The sequence below is a fragment of the Pocillopora verrucosa genome, chromosome 5 (genome assembly GCF_036669915.1).
Source record: "Pocillopora verrucosa isolate sample1 chromosome 5, ASM3666991v2, whole genome shotgun sequence".
Taxonomy (NCBI): Eukaryota; Metazoa; Cnidaria; class Anthozoa; order Scleractinia; family Pocilloporidae; genus Pocillopora; species Pocillopora verrucosa.
Genome location: NC_089316.1, coordinates 9,050,752 through 9,071,347, shown reverse-complemented (window position 1 = coordinate 9,071,347; position 20,596 = coordinate 9,050,752). Strand labels below are relative to the sequence as shown.

Genomic DNA, 20,596 nt, shown 5'->3' with positions numbered 1-20,596 from the left:
GTCTAGAATCATATCATATCCTAAGCTCCGGATGATTGACCAAAGGTCGAAGAGCGTGACAGTTACGTTTACTGGCAAAAACTCGTGATTAATCAAGTGTGTTCCGCTACTATATAAGCTTCTTCGCTGAAATTATCGGTTAGACAGAATCTACACTACATTAGCGTAAGTATCTTTCTTTGGTTTCAGCAGACCACATCCTTTCAGAAAGTGAAAATTTTTCCTCAATCTATTGTAAGGTACCATAATTTATTCACAAACCTATACTACTGAGGTACGTTCGTAACCTTATATTTACTCCGTCATGCATATTTACGTTCACTTTTTGACGTTATTTTCAGACAATCAGAGAAATATTCGAGAAAAAGATGGCAGATAACGCAGCCGAAGCAGCTCTGAAGTATCTTAGAGACCCTGCAATTGCTGCAGGACTTGGAGCTATGGCAGTCGCATCGATGTATTATTTAACTTCTCGTCCAACCCCTCAGCCTTGTCCTGTGGATCCCATGAAACAATCTTACGAGTTACCGGTAAGCTAATGGCCTCAATGAAACGATCAGCTATTCTCATTGTTGGTTTGATCGTCTCGCATAATGCATGGAATTTGGCGTGATTCTTAATGGTGACAAGGTACCAGCGCCACCTCCCCTAATTTCACCGCAAAAAAGTGCTTGAACTATGATCGTCCGATGTTTTTTTTCAGAGATCTGTTTGTATAAATTTACTTTCTTATGTTGAACAAAATTGCGATTTTGATTTGACATACTTCATCCACTTTCCAAAACCCCTCATTTCGTGGAATTCAACCGGAACATCCTTCCACGTTGGTTCGATCGATCAGATCACTTTACATTTGTATCCCGAAAAAGGATTTCAGGCATTCTGTAGCAACTCATCATTTATAAGAGGTGTTAAGTTTCAATAGATACTGTGATATGCACAGAAGCCAAATCATACTCTTGCCAAAACACGATTTCTCCCATTAATGGAAATTAACCAAAACTTTGAAATGTTGCCAACCGCAGGCATCACGTGACCTCCTGTGACCGCTTTTTCTTCTTTTTGGAAAGTTTAAACCTTTCCTAACACCCAGAAAGAAAAATTATCCACACTCTTCTCTGCACTTTTCTTCTATTACTGACAAGGTGAATTTGTTAAACAATCAAAGTTTCTTAGATTGACAATCATTTCTACTACTCTCGCGATCCTAATGCATGATTCCAGCAGTATAACTGTAAGGGGAAATACGATGCTGGTCAGTCTTAGGGTTTAAATGGTAAAGGAAAGCTTAAACTAGGTAATATGACCACAGTTTTTTAATTAAAGTTTGTTCTGATGCATAAACACAGTCAAAATTTGTATGACAGTTTTGTGGATTATCTTATTTGACAGATGAGTCCTATCCTATTACTCAACCCTTTAACCCCTAAGAATGACTAGCATCTAATTTCTTCTCCTCTGTGAGAATCAAAGAAATGGATATCCATCTAAAGAAACTCTTGAATGTTCAACAAATTCTCCTTGTCAGCACTCTGGGAAATTTATGTAGGAACAGTACAGAGAATATACCCATGAATGTTGTAGTGTCAACAGTTTATTTCCATGGATGGACAGAGGATGTTTGTAATAAATTTATGTCAAACCTACATTGGGCATTGGGTGTTTGTAATGGCAAAAATCTGTTGTGAAGGGAACCTTTCAAGTTTTTCCAATTTCAAATATTTTATTTCCAAGTACAAAAAACAATCTTGTGAAGCAGTAAAACATTTTCTTTCTCTTTCTCCTTTTTCCCTCTATTGAGAAAAGTGGCTTTGACCCTTTAACCTACATGATCAGATTGTTAATTCTCTCTTCTAGCTGCTTCACATTTCTTTGTAAATTCGATACAAGAATTTGGTTTTTTATCAAGATAAAAACTTCTACTTGATGAGTTTGAGTATTCTTATCACCTGTGTGCTGTATAATGTAAAACAAAAAAATTGAAGGGAGAAATTGTATGTTAATCACTTGTGGGAGTTAAAAGATCAGCATACAGTGAATATATCATGCTTGTAATTAGACAGTGTGATAGGACAGTTGACATGTCATGCTTGTGTAAGTGGACAGTATGTGTCATGAGCATGTACTGTTGTGCATTTTGCTGACGTTGTTTTTTTATGAAAACTTACAACAGATGTCTAGTTTCTCTCTCAAATTTTGACATGGTTTTGATTAATCAATCAGTGAAAGGACTTTGTGTTCTCTAATTCTGTCTGTAATTGTAGTTATGATGAACAAATTGCACTCCTGCTTCACAGTCTTTGGATTTTGTTGATCACTTGTATGATTATGGACTAAATTGGACTCCACTCGGTCCTATTACCATTATTTATGATGGTAAATCCTTGCCAGTAATAATGATAATTATAATAATACTTATTTTTACAGATCACCAAACGTAATGTTTTAAAATTTATTATTTGCTCATGCAGGATGGAGATTATGCCAGAATGAATTCACTTACAACCGAACTTGTGGAGAAATTATTTGAAGACGTGAGCACAAGCCATGAAGCTTTCCTTCGCGGAAAGAGATTATCTGGTCAGTAATTTTATTTTTAAGTCTGCCTTCCAAGCTTTCTCTGTGTAGGAGGTTATTAACCAGTTTTTTATGTTGTATTTAGGTGACAAGCCATGCCTGGGCTACCGCAGCAGTCCTGGAGGACCCTATGCTTGGCTTACCTATAATGAGGTTAGAAACTCCCAGGATCTGACTGTTAATTCTCCCCTCTACCTCTTACACATTACCTTGTAAATAAGTTACAAGAATTTGGTGTTAGATCAATATAACAACTTCCACCTGATACATTTGAATATTCTCATTACCTCTTTGCTAGATAGTGCATGGATATTGTAAGGAGACGTTACTTGTTAATCACTTCTGGGAGTTAAAGGGTTAATTGTCATGAAGATTAGGAGGGCAAACCTTTTTTCTTCAAAAAATAAAAACCAGGACCCAGTTGTTCAAAGGGTGATTAGCACAAACCCAGAGTTAAATTTAAATTTAAATCCAGGTTTCTTTATTTCTTTGTTCAATAGCCTTTTAGGCAAAATTTTCCCTATTCTTTTTAGAACATCCAATGATCAAATTGCAAGCAAAAAGATTTGATCTAAACTTCCTTTTAAAGCTTTCAGATCTGAAATCAAATTCCACACTCACCCTGGGTTATCTCAACCCAGCTTTGGAAAACCCAGGCCAGGTCATAATAATGCTACAACTTGCTACATAATTGCCGTACATGTGCCACTGATTCTTTTTAGTTTGCCATGGCAACCAAAATAGTTGCGGGATAGAGCACTGGGGTGGATAACTCTATCTACTAGATAAATCTCTATTCTTAATTGGGCATTACATTTGAGAAACAATTATCCTATTGATAAGAATATATCTGTTGGAAAGCCTTATCTGCCCTTTGGACATCTGGGTCCTGGTATTTAGGTGGACTTGGAAATGATGTTGGGGTGTTTACATGTATCATAGTAAGATAAGGAAAAAAAAACTTGGAGTAATTGCCAAAACTTGTAGAAGTTTTTACACAATGGAACTGTGTGTCAGAGGGGTAGGTTTGTGTAAACATTCTTTTTGAGAGCCAATAAAAGAGAGAGGAATAGCAATGTAGATATATATGCATGCTCACTAGTTTTTCTAGTTTGAGCACTCTAGCATGGCTTAGATGATCCCTCATGTGTGAGATCACTTGGGGTGGCTATATGGCCTTACCTCCATCCTAGCATCAGCACTGCACTGATGAGGCCCAGAAGGCCAAAACAGTACTGTCTGCAGTTAGTTATATATATATATATATATATATATATATATATATATATATATATATAAATATAAATATTATGAGAGGAAAAAACGATGCAACTACATATCCCGACAAGCCTGTTTCGTGAATCGCTTCACTCTTCAGGGGTTTAATGAAAGAATATTCATGTGACTATTGTTTATATACTAGGAAAATTTACATAATACGCGGTAAACTTAAAAACTTTAAAGTTCAGCTGTTGCGTAGCAACGCTTTGTTTCTGTGTCGGCATGAAGATACGAGTTCGTTACGCTTATTTAGTGATGAGAGGTCGGGTTGGTAAATTATCAGGAATTTTTCTTTTAGGCAGAGGTTGCATCTTTTACTGGAGCTGTTGTAAGGAGAGTTAGATGATAAGACGCGCCATGAAATAGAGTAGTCAATGTTGTCGTTTTTGAGTGTCCAGATGTGTTTGCTAAGTTCGGTAGAGTTTTTGTGCTTGGCGTGGCGGAATGATGCGGTGTGATTTCTGTGTCTTGTTTTGAAGTCGGTTTCCGTGAGACCAATGTATGTTTCAGAGGTGTTGTTGTCGCTCCGTGTGACGGTGGCTTGATAAACGACTGAGGATTGAAGGCAGTTACCATTGAGCGGGCAATTGTTCTTTTGTCGGCAGTTGCATGTTTTGTTGGTTCCCGTGCCGTCTTTGTTGTCTTTCGTGTAAGGTGAGTGGGGCGAGTGTAAGATGCGCTTGTTGTGGTTGTCGATGATCTGTTTGGTGTTGTTCATACAGCTGTAACTGATTTTGATGGTGTTGCGGTTAAATATCTTGCGGAGGCTGTGATCCTTAGGGAAATGTTTGTCGATTAGGCTGAGATCTTCATGCCGGCACAGAAACAAAGCGTTGCTACGCAACAGCTGAACTTTAAAGTTTTTAAGTTTACCGCGTATTATGTAAATTTTCCTAGTATATAAACGATAGTCACATGAATATTCTTTCATTAAACCCCTGAAGAGTGAAGCGATTCACGAAACAGGCTTGTCGGGATATGTAGTTGCGTCGTTTTTTCCTCTCATAATATTTATTCTGCTCTGCTTCAACGTATTGAGCACTGTTCCACGCGAAAATCGACTTGCAGACTTCCTATATATATATATATATATATGCTTTATACCCTAACATCAGTATGCATATTCCTTATATTGTTCTTTATACATTTCCTGAGGTGCTGATTTTGAGACTTTTTTATTAATCAAGTGGTTCTTTTATAGTTGGTGATCATTTGCCTTATTCTCATGATCCTAATGTGTGATTCAAGGGTGATGTTGTAAGGAGAGATTAGATGCTGGTCACTGTTAGGGGTTTAAGGGTTAAATATTACTTTTCATGATTTCCTTTGCAACTAGACCAACTCTTCCAAGTCGATGCAGCTGTATTACTTTTTTGTAATAGTTTCTTTGTAAATCTTTCCTTAGGTCTATGAGAGATCTGCAGACACTGGTTCAGGATTGATAGAGATTGGCTCAGGACCAGTGGATGAGGAACATGTTTTTATTGGTGTTTATGCTCCAAATAAAATTGAGGTGAACAGCCTTGTTCAAGTTTTTTCTTTTTCAGTGGATGCGATGATTGGCAAGTTTTTTTTTCTGTTAGTGCATCTATACATGTATGTTGCTGTTCAATTTTTTTTCTAAATCTCTTTTGTTTCTGGCAGATTATGAAACAAAGGAATGTAAAGGTTACATGTAATAAACTGTTTCTAGACAGTTCAAAGCAAGATGAAAACTGAACCACAACATATATGTAAATCCTAGAAGCTGAATTGCATCTTCTTTCCAATCTTGCATTTGCCCATGCTTTATGATCATAGTGTTTCTTCATCACTAAATTAAAAAAAAAAGAAAAAATAGGAAGGCAAAGTTTAAATAGATGTGACTTAATTGCTCAACAAAATCAACCCATCAGTCTTTCTTTGACTTTTGCTTCATCTCAGTCATTTCCACAAATCCAGAAAAGTTATTGAAAACTTCTCAATGTTTCTATTGTTTTTCCCTAGTGGGTGCTTGTTGAACAAGCTTGTAACATGTACTCAATGACCATCGTTCCACTGTATGACACACTCGGTCCAGAGTCATGTGTCTACATCATTAATCAAGGTAAGTCAATCAATCCCAAAGTTGCTCCCTCCATGCTAACATCAAGTCTTCACCCCGGGTTTGTTTTTTGATTTGTGTGACAGGCTTTGCCAAAAAGGAGGACTGCTTGTAGTCTGATTTTACCTTAGTTTCTCCTTGTCTCAGACAGCCCTTGAGCAGTCCTGTAAAATCAAGAAGGAAGGAGGGGGTGGTAATAGCGGAGTTCGCAGAGCGTAGCCCCATAATTATACAAAGTAGTAGTAACCCATCAAGCCGAAAAAATTTGGATGTACGACCGTACGACCGTGCGACCGCACGACCTTACAAGGTGCTACTTTTAACATGCGTGGTCAACTGTACCGCGGGCACGCCAACGCCACGGCTTTGTTCAGTAGTCCAGTGGTCAGTTCACTGGGCTCCGAGTCGGACGACCCGGGTTCTAGTCCTGGCCAGGGCAAGGCGTTGTGCCCTTGAGACGTGCGGGAAAAAAAAATGCGAGCTCCGCTTTTAGGCTTGGCTAAATCTATATATTATTCCTAGTTGGGTCATGCTTGGAAAACTTGGATAGCCTCCAGCTGTGTGGGCCATTTGGCTTGAGTACAGAGTAAGACAGAAACTTTAAGAGTGAGGGCTGAAACCTGAAAAATTTATGACGTGACAGGTATAAGTTTGTTAGCCTAAACTTTTCATGTTTAAGATTATGACAGCCAAAACAAGAGAGTGGAAGGATGTTTAGGAACATATCAATTAAGTTTGGGTTATTATAATTTCTTTTATTTGCAGCCAAAATGGTAACTGTTGTCTGCGATGAAAGCAAGATAAAAGTGTTGCTGGAACAGTCCGACAAATGTCCCAAGTTGAAGAACATTGTAAAGATTGGATCTTCTGTCACAGATGAGGAAAAGGAAGCTGGAGAGAAAGTTGGAATCAAAATCACTTGTTTCAGAGAATTAGAAGTAAGTACAGTAAAAGAGGAATTCGGATAAAGTTTTTGCCCTACAATTTTTATTTTCTAATTGATGTTTGCGTGACAAACGCAAAATTTTTCTCCGTTTTTCGCTCTGCTTTTACTGTAATACTATCTCTGCATGTTTCTATTTGAACATTTGGTGCTGGCCACCATAAAATATAGGCAAGATTTTTTTAAGGTACACAGACTGTTACTATGCTCCCTCTAGGGTAAACATGTGCAAGACATACCGGAGAAGCTATGTTGTTAGTTTTGTCCAAGAATCACTGATTAATATTTTTACGTTGATATTTATTCACTTGTGTTTATATTTGTGTTTGTTTGTTGTTTTTTTAACAGGAAATAGGAAAAAATCACAGGCACGAGGAAAAGGTAGCTTGAATTTCAGAGTTAAATTCGTTAGTTCTATTTTGCTGTGATACGAATTTAACGTGGCGTAGGACTAATTTCGAAACTATTCGGAAGGGTGAGTTGTCTCGCCTCAGTGATAACCGTTTTAGACGGGACAATTTTTTCTTATGTAAACACTTCGGCTCGCCGACCGAGTATAGCTTCCGTTAGCTGCTTTAATTTCAAAGATTCCAATTCGTCGCCAACGCACAACAAAGACACGTAATCGGACTGTTTTTCACGAATGACTTCAAACTGCAAGTGCAAAACGAAACCTCCAACACGTGCGATTCCTAGGGAATCACACTTTGGATCGGAAACGAAACGGCCACACACGTGAACCGGAAACTAAACGGTGGCCAGAACCGAGAGACTGGTGAGTGAACAGCCGTTACACCTCACAACTGGAGAATCCTACGCCACGAGTAGAAACATTCAACTGGTTTGCCCCCTCCCCCCCAAACAGTTGGGTATTTTTTACCTTGTTGTGTCTTTGTCGAATCGTTTATTTCTTTTATTTGGTTTATTAGCATTGTAGGACGCGCGTTTTTCCGCCCGCGAGAAGATTTGAGACGAGTCGTCGTGAAGTTTGCTGGGGGTCTGGCACTAATAAATCTTCGTTATCAGTGCCCGACCCCTTGCAGATCTCCCGCCGGTTCGCGTTGTTCAGGTCGAATACTTTCCAGTGGGCAAAAAATGCTCGTGCCGATCCGCCAATGATGAGTTTTGCTCAGCCCTATAACTTTTCTGCAAGGAACTCTGTGGAGCGTGATGAATTCTCTTTTTTTTTCCTCCAATAGCCTCCTAAGCCAGAGGATCTTGCCGTTGTCTGCTACACAAGTGGTACAACAGGTCAGTGATTGTTTTTTTCGTTGTAGGAAAGACATTTATTCTTCTTGGATGGCCAACAAAAAACGTTGCACCCATGCTCGATAAAGGTTTTTTTTTCGCTTGTGGTACTTAGAGCTATCATAACTCGTGTCTTTTCCGTTACAAGAATAACGTGTGCTTGTAAATATATCTATTTTGATCAGGTAATGCTAAAGGTGCCATGATAACGCATAAAAATGCGATTGCAATGCTGTCTGGACTCGTCTATCTCGTTCAAGAGGTATCTTATAATCTTATATTGCTTGTTAATCTTGTTTGTTAAGCTCTCTCCTTTTACTTTGTGTTCTATGAACTTGGAAAGACTTTGCATATATATATATATATAATGTAACGCAACACGTTTCTCCACTTGTGTTTTTTCTGGAGAAGAGGAGATAGAGGATTGCATGACGACAGTTATTGATGTTTCTGAGTTGATAATGTAAATTGGCCACCATAAAAAGTTTCTAACGCTGACATTTCGTTGTGTTAGCCCTTCTTCGAATGGCGTGAGAGCTAACGCCTGAAGTGTCAACTTTCAAAACTCCTTGCGGTGACCAATGTACTTCATCAACTCAGTTTATAAAACCAAATTATATTGTAATACCTCAGTTTCGTTTGAAACTTCTCCCCTTTTTATGATTGTTTTTGCCGAGGATACCTGTGCCTCGGGCTGAAAAACACCGTCTTTCTGTTCAACTTGTTGTGTTTTTCCCTAACTTGCTCTATCAATGTTTATTAGTGTGGAATTCTGATATCAAGTGAGGATGTTCACATTTCGTACCTTCCGTTGGCGCACATGTACGAGAGACTTGCTCAGGTGACTAAACTCTGAAACAAATAGTTTAAGTTGGTAATCAACCAGACGTTTAAACCATCGTAGCCTGTGGTGTGAACAAATGCGATGCAGTCTACATGTCGGTTGACGCGTCGGTTGTAACTTGTTTTTGCACTTCATGGTGACTGTTATTTCGTTTGCGTCGTGGAACGCGTCGGCAACGCGTTGGTAATGCGTTAGTTGACTGTTTGTCTCCACTAATAACGCTGACCGTATTTTTGTTAATTTGTGTTTTTGTTGACGAACGCGTCGTCAACGTCTAAGTCGACTGTTGGCCTACGCGTCTGCCTTCGTCGATCACGTTGATCGTATTTTTTTTAACTTTGTGTTTGTGTCGGCGAACGCGCCGGCAACGCGTCAGTCGGATATGCCGCGTCCGCATCCACTAATCACGCTGACCGTATTTCTAGCTTAGTTCTTGGGTCGGCCGATGGTTTAATGATTATTTGGCCGACGCCTTGTTCGTTTGTCGGTTGACGCGTTGATCGTATGTCGGACAACTCGTCGGGGATTTGTACTTGCAAGTTTTATTATTATTATTACTTTTTTCCTCGAAACCTTGTAACTTGATTTTTTGTCTTCATTCCCCTAGCTGATGTTATTCACATATGGTGGAAAAGTCGGTTTCTATGGTGGCAATGCAAGAAACATTCTTGAAGATCTGCAAGTTCTCAAGTAAGTCAATGCATAGCGCTGTGACTTCCAGAAATGTAACTTCTCCTAACAATATCTGTACTAAATACAGCAATTAGATTTTGAGAATGGATTAGCGTATCTTGGTATAAATCCATATTCTCTAAATCCTTTTACATCCGAACATTAGCATGCGTATTTTCTATACTGGTCTCCTTAAATTTCCTAAGGCGCTGATAAGAAGAGCGGAGAAAATACATACTGATGTTAGGGTACGAAGGTTTATTACTCGGTGTTCGTCATTGTGGAAAGGAAAAGGAGAACAACCTAAACCTGGGTTTTAACCAGTGCAACCTCGAAAGGCGTACGCATTGTGCAACCGTTTCAGGCTACCATGGATGGTTTGGATAAAATTGTTGTTAATAGTCAGTTTATTTAATTTTATTCGCTTCCAGGCCGACAATTTTCGTCTCCGTACCTCGTGTGCTTAACAGAGTGTATGATAAGGTATGTACGACTGTGTGATTGTAGTTGAAGCCTCTTGTAGTTTTATACTGCTTTGTGACGAGGGATAATCTCAGCTGAGATTAATTCATGTGATGGACGCGTTGTGCAGTTGCAAATTCTCTATTCGTGCATTTAAAAATGCACTGATTGAAAACCCGGTTTCATAGTCTAAAGGGTTAATAGTATTTTCGCGTCCTCAATCTCTCAGGTAATAAAACAGGCGTCGTCCAGCGCTGTGAAGAGTTTTCTCTTTAACTTGGCCATGCGTTTCAAGAAGGCAGAGCTAGAGAGGTAATCGCTTTCTTCTTCTTCTATCCGTTTATCGATTCCCCTGTTCCTGAAGTACATTTAAAATTAAAAGTTTGGATTCTCCTCTTGGGTTTCATGCTAATTATTCTATCCTTGTGTGCTCAAATTTACAAGCAGAGGTCGTATCTTGGAACGCAGAACATCAAGCCAAGCATTCACCATTCGGTCAACTTGTCAATCCACATATGCAGAACTGCGTAGAAAAATGTTGATACTACTTCCTCTCTTTCTTCTAGGAATATAGTCCGTAACGACAGTATATGGGACTACCTTGTGTTCAAGAAAATCCAGGTGCGTTTATCGTATTGTTTTCTATTGATTTTCCAGGCTTGTAGTCCAGGAATCAATTCGTGTCGTTTGTGATGACAGTTTCTAGGACTACCCTGATCTTCTAAGAGTCATTTCCTCGAAATCTCGTAACCCCCTTCCTTGCTAACCACGTCGTCTTTCCTTCGCTAACCGTCGATAGTAAAATGCTTATGTGGAATTGTGTATAGAGCGCTCTGTGCGAGCCCTGGTGGAGGTCATTGTGTTGAGTTCTTAGGCGAGACACTTTACTCTCACAGTGCTTCTCTTTACCCAGGTGTACAAATGGGTACCAGCAAATATGCTGGGGGTAACTCAGCTAAGGAAACAGGAGTTAAGCGCCGGCCCCATGGGCCACTTGGGAGCGCTCAGACATTTCAATAAACATGCTGTTGGGAGGAAGCGTTGTATCAGATATGATTGCTTGCTCTGATGTGTCTTTACTGTTTGACCCTGAAATTATCCTTGTCAGTGCCTTGGGAAATGTATAGATTGGTTTAGAAAGCCCCTGAACCACTAAGATGGAATACTACCACACAACCCCGACCTAGTCACGTGTTATGGAGTTCAAATGGGCCGTTTTTCTTTTCACATGATTACCAGCGCTGGCTCTGGTTGTGTAACTATGTTCATATCCATTCGGCAATCACTCCAACTTTCCGAAAAAAACCGGGGAATTTTTTTATTTTACATTTCACAGAACTCGCTCGGTGGAAGGGTACGGTTCGTTATCTCTGGATCAGCTCCTCTTCGAGATGATGTCATGATCTTCCTAAGATGCGCCCTTGGATGTCAGGTAGATACAAAAAATTGTAGAGTTAAAGGAAAAAATTACCTTGCAACCACTTGGCGAAGAACTTCCTGTATCATTGTGGATGGATCGCAAATTAGCCTTCAGCGACATTTTACAAGAAGTTTATAAAATGTCACTTGCATTTAAGATGGAATTCGAGTTTATGCGTGTTATCCTTCGGAATTTTGTGAGATCGGGGCAAAAGGAGGAGGGGAGACCTACAGATACAGGTATCAATAGTGCTGATTTTGTGTTGTTGGTTCGTACCCGCCATAGGTTTTCGAAGGATATGGTCAAACAGAGACCACTGCTGCTGCTACATTGCAGATGATAGGAGATCAAACTTATGGTGAGAGCAAAATATGAACTGTAAACGCAAAAGTTAACTCCCGAACCCAACTGGGCTTTCCAGGGCTATCGTGGGACAAGTAAACTCGCATTTCAGTGAGACATGAATAAAGGGGGTAAGTTTGCTAAGAAACTGTGGTGCTGCGTCAGTGGGAGAGTATAACAAGGCAATTTAGTATTATCAACTGAGTTGATAACTTAAACTGGCTACCGTAAAGAGTTTAAGAGCTGACGTTTCGATCGTTAGCCCTTCGTCATAGCGATTGGAGGAATTGTGGGTTGTGTGTGGCTTATATACAGAAAATGGGGCTACGCTATTGGTGGGAATATTGTGACGAGAAAGCGCTCGTTGATACCGTGGGGTATCATAAATCGGTTAAAAATCCCAAACGGTCACAGGCACACCAATTTCATGATTACTACAAAGCGTGCGAGGTGCAAACAGCGGAGCCTCCACCTTCGGGATAGTGTTATCCACCCTCGGAAAAACCGAGCCTTGGCCCTGCGGTTGCCATCATGGCTCGGTAAGTTTCCCTAACTTCAGACCCTGGAACCCTGGAATAATACCATTGGTGTTGTTTGTGTTTCTTTTTTGTCAGGCCACGTTGGTCCGCCACTGCCTTGTAACAAAATTAAACTTGTCGATGTCCCTGAAATGGAGTATTACGCCAAAGAAGGAAAAGGCGAGGTTTGTATTTCCGTGTTTTTTTTGTTGTCGTCTTTTTGTTTTGTCTTTTTTCGTGTGCTAATATGAAAATTAGCACGTGATCCAACTTCAAAGCAAGATCATTGAAACCAGCAAGATGATCTTTCTGCTTTGGCTACAAATTAGCATTTTTGATTCTCTTTCTTTTTCGTGAGAATCTTTTCACTGGCCCCAACGTTTGATTCAAATTTTGTCTCACATTTTGATTGGCTCCTTTCTGATGTCACGTGGCAGGTTTGCTTTTATGGGCCGAATGTGTTCAAGGGATACTTGTACGACGAGGAAAAGACGAAAGAAGCTATTGACGAAGACGGTTGGCTTCACTCGGGTGACGTGGGAGAATGGCAGCCGGTGAGTGTAATATGTACTCATAAGAAACAGTATACCCGCTGTAGAGTGATCTGGAGGTTTCGTCCCGTTGCAAACTCGCCCCCCTACCAGTTAGTCCCCATCTTGACGAGTTCGCCCCATTAGTTGTAACAAGCTCGCCTTCAAATGGAAAATGAGTGAAGATCAGAGGGTAAACCGATAAAGGTGGTGGCGAACTTGTCATTTTTAAAAGAGCGAACTCGTTTTCAAGTCAAGACAGTACATTCTGCCATACCGCTACACTTGCGTAATGACTTCCAATGAGTGGTGATTAGTATTTTGTGTTTGTTGTTGCAGAATGGTACATTGAAGGTGATCGATCGAAAAAAACATATTTTCAAGTTATCGCAGGTAAATTTATTTGTAGTACGAAAATAAATATTTTATGGACATATCAGATTGTTTCACTTTTAACGCAACGAAACAGAGTGGATCTTGTTGAGTACAATTTGGAATTAATAAGCACGAGTAAAGTTAAAAAAAGAAAAAATCAAACATGTAGTAAAATGAACGGGTACGGAGAATCTTTTGACTTGCAGGAACGTTACGAGTGCTTATTCCTTCTGAATTTTGAAAGACATCATCGTATCTCTTTCAGTTATTATCTATTTCATTTCATCTTTCTGCGCTCGGTGTGAGACTATTTGAGGTGCTCTCGGTCGTTAGGCGAGCTGACATTTGTGCATGTAAATCATTACGGGAGAGAACTTGCTTAGGAGTTTGAATTTGTTGTTCCTCCAGGGAGAATACATCGCACCAGAGAAGGTGGAGAAAGTTTACACACAGTGTTCAATGGTTCATCAAGTCTATGTACATGGCGACAGCAAAAAGGTAACTGGCGAACTCTTTTCTTAATATCAGTTTGCGTATTCTCCATACTGGTCTCTATAATTTTCTTAAAGTGCTGACAAGGAGAATGTGTTTCTCAATCAAGAGCTTCTTTAGTTGGTGATCATTTCCTTTATTCTCATGGAATTAATGTGTGATTCAGGGGTGATATTGTAAGGAGAAATAAGATGCTAGTCACTGTTCGGTTCAAAGGGTTAACATTGTCGTGTTTATTTAATGCTCTTTGCCTCCTGATTTACTTATTTTCGTGTCTTTTTGTTGTCATTCAGTCTTGTCTGGTAGCTGTCGTTGTGCCTGAGAAAGATCCAGTTGAAAAGTGGGCCGAGAAGAATGGTGTTGATGGTGACATGGACTCGTTCTGTGCCAACGAGGTAATCTGCGCCTTTTGTTTGCTTATTGCTTCCAAACGAGCCTCGTCCCTTTGGCGGGAAATAAGTGTCCTTATTTTATATCAGCTGGAAACGTTTGGTAACATGTATTTCCCAGCAGGAATTATTCTGAATTGTTTTTGCAATCCTTACCTTGCGATGACCACAACGAGGCGAGTGGTCAGTCACTGTTTGGAGGGGACGGGAATGAGAGATTTAGGTTAGGGAAAGTTGCGCCTCGCCCACCCCACCCACCGTCTCACAGAAGACTCCCCCGGCCCGATTGACCTGGTTCAAATTAAGCGACCACTCCCTCCAAAGGAATCCATTTTTGTGCCTTCTGTGTTCATAGATGGGGCGTGCAAAATCGTCGGCCAGAATGGAACACTGGCTTCTCTGTTTATTCTCTTGTCTACAGATACACTCACTGTATGCTATTACTTATGAAATATTTAACTTCGACGACCCATATTATAGCCGACTCTATCTGTAATTCATGTCCCTACGCCCCTAACTTTTTGTCAACATCGGGTATTATTTGTCTGACATATGCCTTTCAGGCGGGAGCATGCGTAGCTAGAGTTAGTTTTAAGAGTGAAATGATCATTGTTGACTCCTGTTGATGTCTTTCAAAGTCTGGTCAGCGGTCTCATCATAATCAGGGAAAATGTGGCCCGCAAAGTTTGTCGCCAATTCTCATCTAATTGCTGTATTTTACTAAATTTCTAGAAAGTAAATAAAGCCATTTTAGATCAGATGATTGCAGAAGGCAAGAAGGAACAGCTCAAGTCTTTTGAGCAGGTAAATAATGACTAGTTACGTTGACTTTATCAGTTGTGAGTGCTTATTCTCGTACTCATAAAGGAGGCGCAAGCACAGACGTTTTTGAGACTTAGACGGTAGCCAAAAATTTGGAGCTCTATACCTTCGCGTTTGCTAAAGTTCTTTTGTCCTTAGTGGTGGTTCAAATCGTTTTAATTAAGGGGAGCGTAACCTGGGATGGACTAGCATTTATCCGTAGGGAGTAGCATCACTCCTAGTCGTTTCATGCTGAAGAAACCGGGATGAGCTCCGTCCAGCAGTCCGTTTCTCGAAAGTCCTGGTGACTAACATGCCCAAAGCCTTATTTCCAAACCCAAATTTTGAAGAATAAAGAAGCTGGTTCTTTCACCCCAACCAGTCCGTCTTGTTTCTCTAGGTGTTAGTTTTATTGCGTAATTTTCAAACCTTTTTTAAACCCCCATCTAGAGTGAAAACAGAATAGCTGTACGGACCCGTTGGACTACCGGGACCGTCCAGAAACGGGCCCCAGACGAGCCACTGGGCTCAATTGCCATATAAACTCTTAACCCTTAAACCCTAAGAGTCTAGGGTCATGGGAATAAAGGAAATGATCCCCAACTAGAGAAGCTCTCGATTGTTTAATAAATTCTTCTTGTCAGCACCTTAAGAAACGTATAGAGAATAGTAGGGAGAATATGCAATGTTAAGCACTAGTACCTCTAAGGTTCGAGCAGCCCTTCAATAATGTTTATTTGTTTCAGGTCAAAGCAATTTTCCTGACGCCGGAGATTTTCACGACCGAAAATGGTCTTCTGACGCCAACACTGAAATTCAAGCGGCCAGCCCTGAAAAAACATTTTCTACAAACATTCGAAGACCTCTACGCTACAGTACCGGAGTAAATACAATGTAATGTTAAAAGATAACTTTCATTTTATCCAATTCCATATTATCTTATACGAACGATTCCCTTTACACACTTTTTTAAATACAAAATAAATATTGTTGAATTTGATTTATTCAAAAAAACAATTACACAGAAAGGTATTTGCTTAGGTAGAAAACAAAGTTACAGTTAATGTTTCTAACTCCGTTGTTCAAGTCAGTCGTGTAGGATGATCGTCCGTGCGAGAGTTGCCCTGAAGAGGACTGGTGACTAATGTTTCGACAACCTGAGCGGAGGTCCTCATCAGCCCGTTGATGACTTCTCTGACGTTTTTCAAAACGCGGGAATCAGCCCATTTCAGGCAAAACTCGCACACACATGGTCGCACTGCGTCTGTAAGATAGAACAGGAGTTGGAAAAATATTTATATATTTTAAAATCTTTTTGTGCCGTTTACTTACTGTTTTCTGAGTTACACTAAGTAATAGCTAGCCAATCAGCGAAGCGCACGTTTCAGAATTTTCGAATAAGACGTCATGGACCAATCAAATTTACGCGTAAACTTGGCAACTTGTGCTGCGGGAAGATGATAGGAAACCAATCAACGATCGAGTTTCTTTTTCCATCCAATCGAGGAGCAAACAACAGCGTGCTTTTTCTGATTGGTTATGTCAGTGTCACCTTGTCGACAAAATGTTTCGTTTTGTTTTTATCTTTTTTTGTTTGTTATCCTCTTTCTCTAATCGCGAAATTTAAACCAGTAGAGTGTGGAATATTGGACAGTTTTTGAATGAAACTATGCAAAAAGGGAAATTGTTCATGGGATTTCTTAAAATTGACTGTTGGCGAAAGACCTCGTTTTGTACTTGTTGTGGATGTTCTTAAACCTAGGGTGAACATCGGGAAATAACGCGATATTTTGGTGTGATTTTCAGCATAAATGAGTTTAGTAATAACGAAACACTTCTTTGTTAATTTATAATGGTGGTCAAGATTTCATGTCTCTTGAAGTATTATAGCTAAAAAAGGGGAATTTTTTTTATATATAAGACAAGTCATCATCTTTTATACACTATGGTCACTAACTGTAAAGTAATTAGAGTTGTGATCGATTGAGAACTCGATCGCAAGAGCAATTTTCAAACGAGTGTCGCATGTTTTCCTAAATATTTACGTTCTTCCTTCACCTCGCTCAGTGACTAGCCTAGAAAATATTCCCGACACCTTGGCAACCAATCAAACAATGCAGAATTAAAATCATTCGTATTTTGGTCGCTCACGTTTTCCTGCGCTTAATTCTATTCGCGTGTATTTTGACGCGAAGCTCTGTTTTGATTGGCTGCTTTGATTACTTACGTCACTCAATCGAAAGGTGCTACAATAGATATTTTTAAAAGTAGGCATTCTTTAACCCTTTAACTCTCATGAGTGACCAAGACAGAATTTCTCCTTACCACATCGATACAATATCAACCAAATAAGTAATGAGAATAAAGAAAACTATCAATTAGGGTTAATTAGTTGATCCAATACTAAATTCTCTGCCTAACATCATAAGAATTGTATGGTTGACAGTAAGGAGAATTACAAATTTGATCTGGTAGTTAAAGGGTTAAGTATTCTATTTAGGTTGATCAGTGATTTTGTTTCACTGACTGTTGTTGCTTTTTCAGTATGTAAAATTATAAATGACGTAATATAATGAAAAAAAATGATATGATTTAGTTGTTGCTTTTTGCATTCTGTTTGCGTCTCTTTTCTCTTTTGATTTTGTTTTTAACTGTTTTGCCTTAATTAGTTTCCGATTTGCCTTCCATTTTGTCTCCCTGTTTTCGTGCCATGTTAGTTCCTTTTCGTCCTACCCCTGGTGCGCCAATGTAGAGAATGCGTTGTCATGTCGAGGAGAGGTTTGTCAAGGATCTGGCACTAATTACCAGTACCAGACCCCGGACAAACCTTTCGCTGGCTCGTGTTCCTAAAGGCCTCGTATGTTCGCGCGGGCGAAGAAAACGCTCGTGACCAAATGCTGATAATGAGGGCCTGATCGCAGGCTAGAAAAATCTTCGCAAACTTTTTTCGCTCTCTTCATCCAATGGAGGAAAGGAGCGCGCTGCGTGACGAGCCCAAACACGGCTGCATGTGTAGCAACGATCCAGGTTATTTTTTTTTATAATTATTCAGAAACTTGTGACAATAGACCACAAAACATCTGTGCCTGAGTTTATTTCATGTAAGTTGGAAGGGTTTTTTCTCTCCCCATTTAACGATATATTCGTTGGAATCTTTGGAAACTTAATGCTATTAAGCACAGCTTAACTAAAGGTAACTTTTTCTTTAACTTTTCCTTTACGTGATAATCACCGGGTCACAAGGAGTCTCCACGGCAACCAACAAACTTCATTGTACCAAATGAGAAATCTCTAAATTTCCTGAGCATGGAAGAAAAAAAATTCATATTTGTTAAAAATAAAAACGGAAGGCATCCTTATATATCACAATAATATCCTTTGTTTGAAAGGTCAAGAAAATCCATCTTCATCCTGAGATGTTTAGCATTGAAAACCGGCGGACTTCTCACGCCAACCTTCAAGGCCAAGCGTTCAGCAATACTCATGACTTTCAAAAACCAAATCGAGCGGCTTTACGAAGAGGTGGAGACTGGGAATTAACGCAGACACAGGCATGACAAAGCCATCATGAGCGCCCTCACATTCTCTTCTTGAAAGCAACGAAAACGTTAGGAACTGAGCCAAAGGCCAAGCAATAGTTGATTTGGACATCATACAGGGACTTTCTATCACTATAAATATGAACTTAAAAATGGTGACAATTATGTTGGTCTAATAAAGTTAGTCTATATGATAACGCTGAAAAAGTGGTGAAGGAAATATTCATAATTGATAAAAGTAATTTTGCATTAATTCTAGTGAATGATGACAACACGTTACACTCCCTCCCCGCCCCTTGCTCTTTTCTAAATATCTCAGGTTAGAAGAGGCCGCCTATTTATTCATATTTTAATTTCGTACTTCGTCCTAAGTAGCTTAAGGTTTTTTTAGTGTTGGTGGTAACGCAGAGTATATTCAAATCGCACAGTTTTGCTATATTTCAAATTAATTTAAGGCGAGCAAATCTATTTTTATTTGATGAATTTAATTTGTGCACTTAATTTATGGGGATGATGGAGAGCGATTGATTTTAAGGTTCCTAAACTTGCTGTTTACAAATCGAACTTAAACTTTGCTTTTGGTGTCCGTTGTTCCCTCTTTGGTTTATCATTCTGTTTTTCACCTATCAAGTGTTTATGTCTCTCTTACCATAGCTATTTGCCTTCGTCTTTGTTTTTCAGAGAAAGCCGAGTTCTATTTCAGTTTCTTACTGTTGGTTTTATTAGTCATACGACTGGAATATTAAACAAGACCGGCTTCTTTTTTCAGAGGTTAGTTTTAAAAAAATAAATTTAGAAACAATCGTTTCCCGCTTTGTTGCTAAAAGATTTGCCTTGACCTTATCATAGTCTTCAAACTAAAACGATCCACTCATCTCGTGGACCTTAATTTCCATAATCTCATTTCAATTCAAGTCTCCTTTCTAAATGTTACAAATGTCGCTGTAAGTATTTTTAGAGAATGAAGTGTTGCGTCAGTTTAACACCGTCCAGCTGACAAGTTTATTTATTCTCCAAAACTGTTGGCTGAATAATATATTGATTCTGTAGGGAGAAATTGCACATTAAACAGTTATGAAGTGTCTAGGTCGGGACTGAAAGAGTAAAAGCAGCCACACGATGCATGAATGGGAAATTTTTTCTGTAAAAAAAACAAAGATGCAATGTTTTTAATGCAATTACGGGAAAGTTGGAAAGCGACGTAGTGGTGTTTTAGGTTTTCCGAACTATTTGGTTTTTGTTCGACCGATTACGCTGTTACTTTTTTTGCAAAAAGTCATCGTCATTCATTTCTGTTTTGCAGGGAAAGTGTCATTTTAGTTTATTACTCTCGGCTTCCTCTGTCATTCGATCAAAGTACTGAACAAGACACACTTCCTTTAATTTAAAAGAAACAAGGGGTTCAAAGAGTCGTGGTGAGTACGATATTTCATTTTTAACTCGCTGGTGTGCTAATGCGACATCTCATAGATTTTACGATACGTATTTTAGGCTGCTCTTACATGGACCATTACTGTGTCGATTCATGTACTGACTCATCATGAATTGCTTTAGAAGGACATCGGTCTGAATAAATTCCATTCATGTTTAAAGTTTTTTCATATCACAAGAAGAAAAAGTCTATTACTTCTGACCTGCTGAGTTAGATTCATATCATTCAGAACTATCCAGCGCTTGGAGAAGAATAAAAACGCCAGTGTAAATCTAATCCACTAAGCATGCCTAATCTATGCACAAGAAAACGTCTTGAAAAGTTTACAAATGTTAAACATGGTATTGCGTCAAGCGCGGGGTCAATTATTTCGGCAAAACAAATGTTCGGATTAAGAAAGACGGAAACCATTGTTGGTGTTTGCAATGTAAAAAATTGGGAAGAAAGAGCCATCCGAAATTGAAATTTTTGTGGTGAAAATGTTCATCACATGGGCAGAGATTCTTCTTATCATAAAATCTCCGTTTGTAGCCATGATGTTTCCTTGGCCGTCCTAAGTAACGTAAGGTTTTTCAGTCAATGTCGGTGGTAACATAGAGTATATTCAAATTGCACAGTATTGCTACATTTCAAATTAATTCAAGGCAG

General features: G+C 39.3%; 1 protein-coding gene across 1 annotated transcript; it reads left to right on the top strand.

The window, feature by feature from the left end:
- Nucleotides 1–27: 27 nt before the first annotated feature.
- On the top strand, nucleotides 28–16,992 carry LOC131776933 (long-chain-fatty-acid--CoA ligase 1). Its single transcript, XM_059093128.2, has 24 exons — nucleotides 28–165; nucleotides 342–530; nucleotides 2,472–2,580; nucleotides 2,663–2,730; nucleotides 5,264–5,371; nucleotides 5,845–5,944; nucleotides 6,707–6,879; nucleotides 7,233–7,265; nucleotides 8,084–8,135; nucleotides 8,318–8,394; nucleotides 8,896–8,973; nucleotides 9,584–9,666; nucleotides 10,080–10,131; nucleotides 10,340–10,422; nucleotides 10,677–10,731; nucleotides 11,447–11,542; nucleotides 11,816–11,888; nucleotides 12,487–12,575; nucleotides 12,828–12,944; nucleotides 13,260–13,313; nucleotides 13,704–13,793; nucleotides 14,081–14,182; nucleotides 14,909–14,980; nucleotides 15,724–16,992. Exons 2-24 carry the CDS (start codon nucleotides 369–371, stop codon nucleotides 15,862–15,864), a joined length of 2,067 nt encoding a protein of 688 aa, XP_058949111.2. The 5' UTR covers nucleotides 28–165; nucleotides 342–368; the 3' UTR covers nucleotides 15,865–16,992.
- Nucleotides 16,993–20,596: the final 3,604 nt, after the last annotated feature.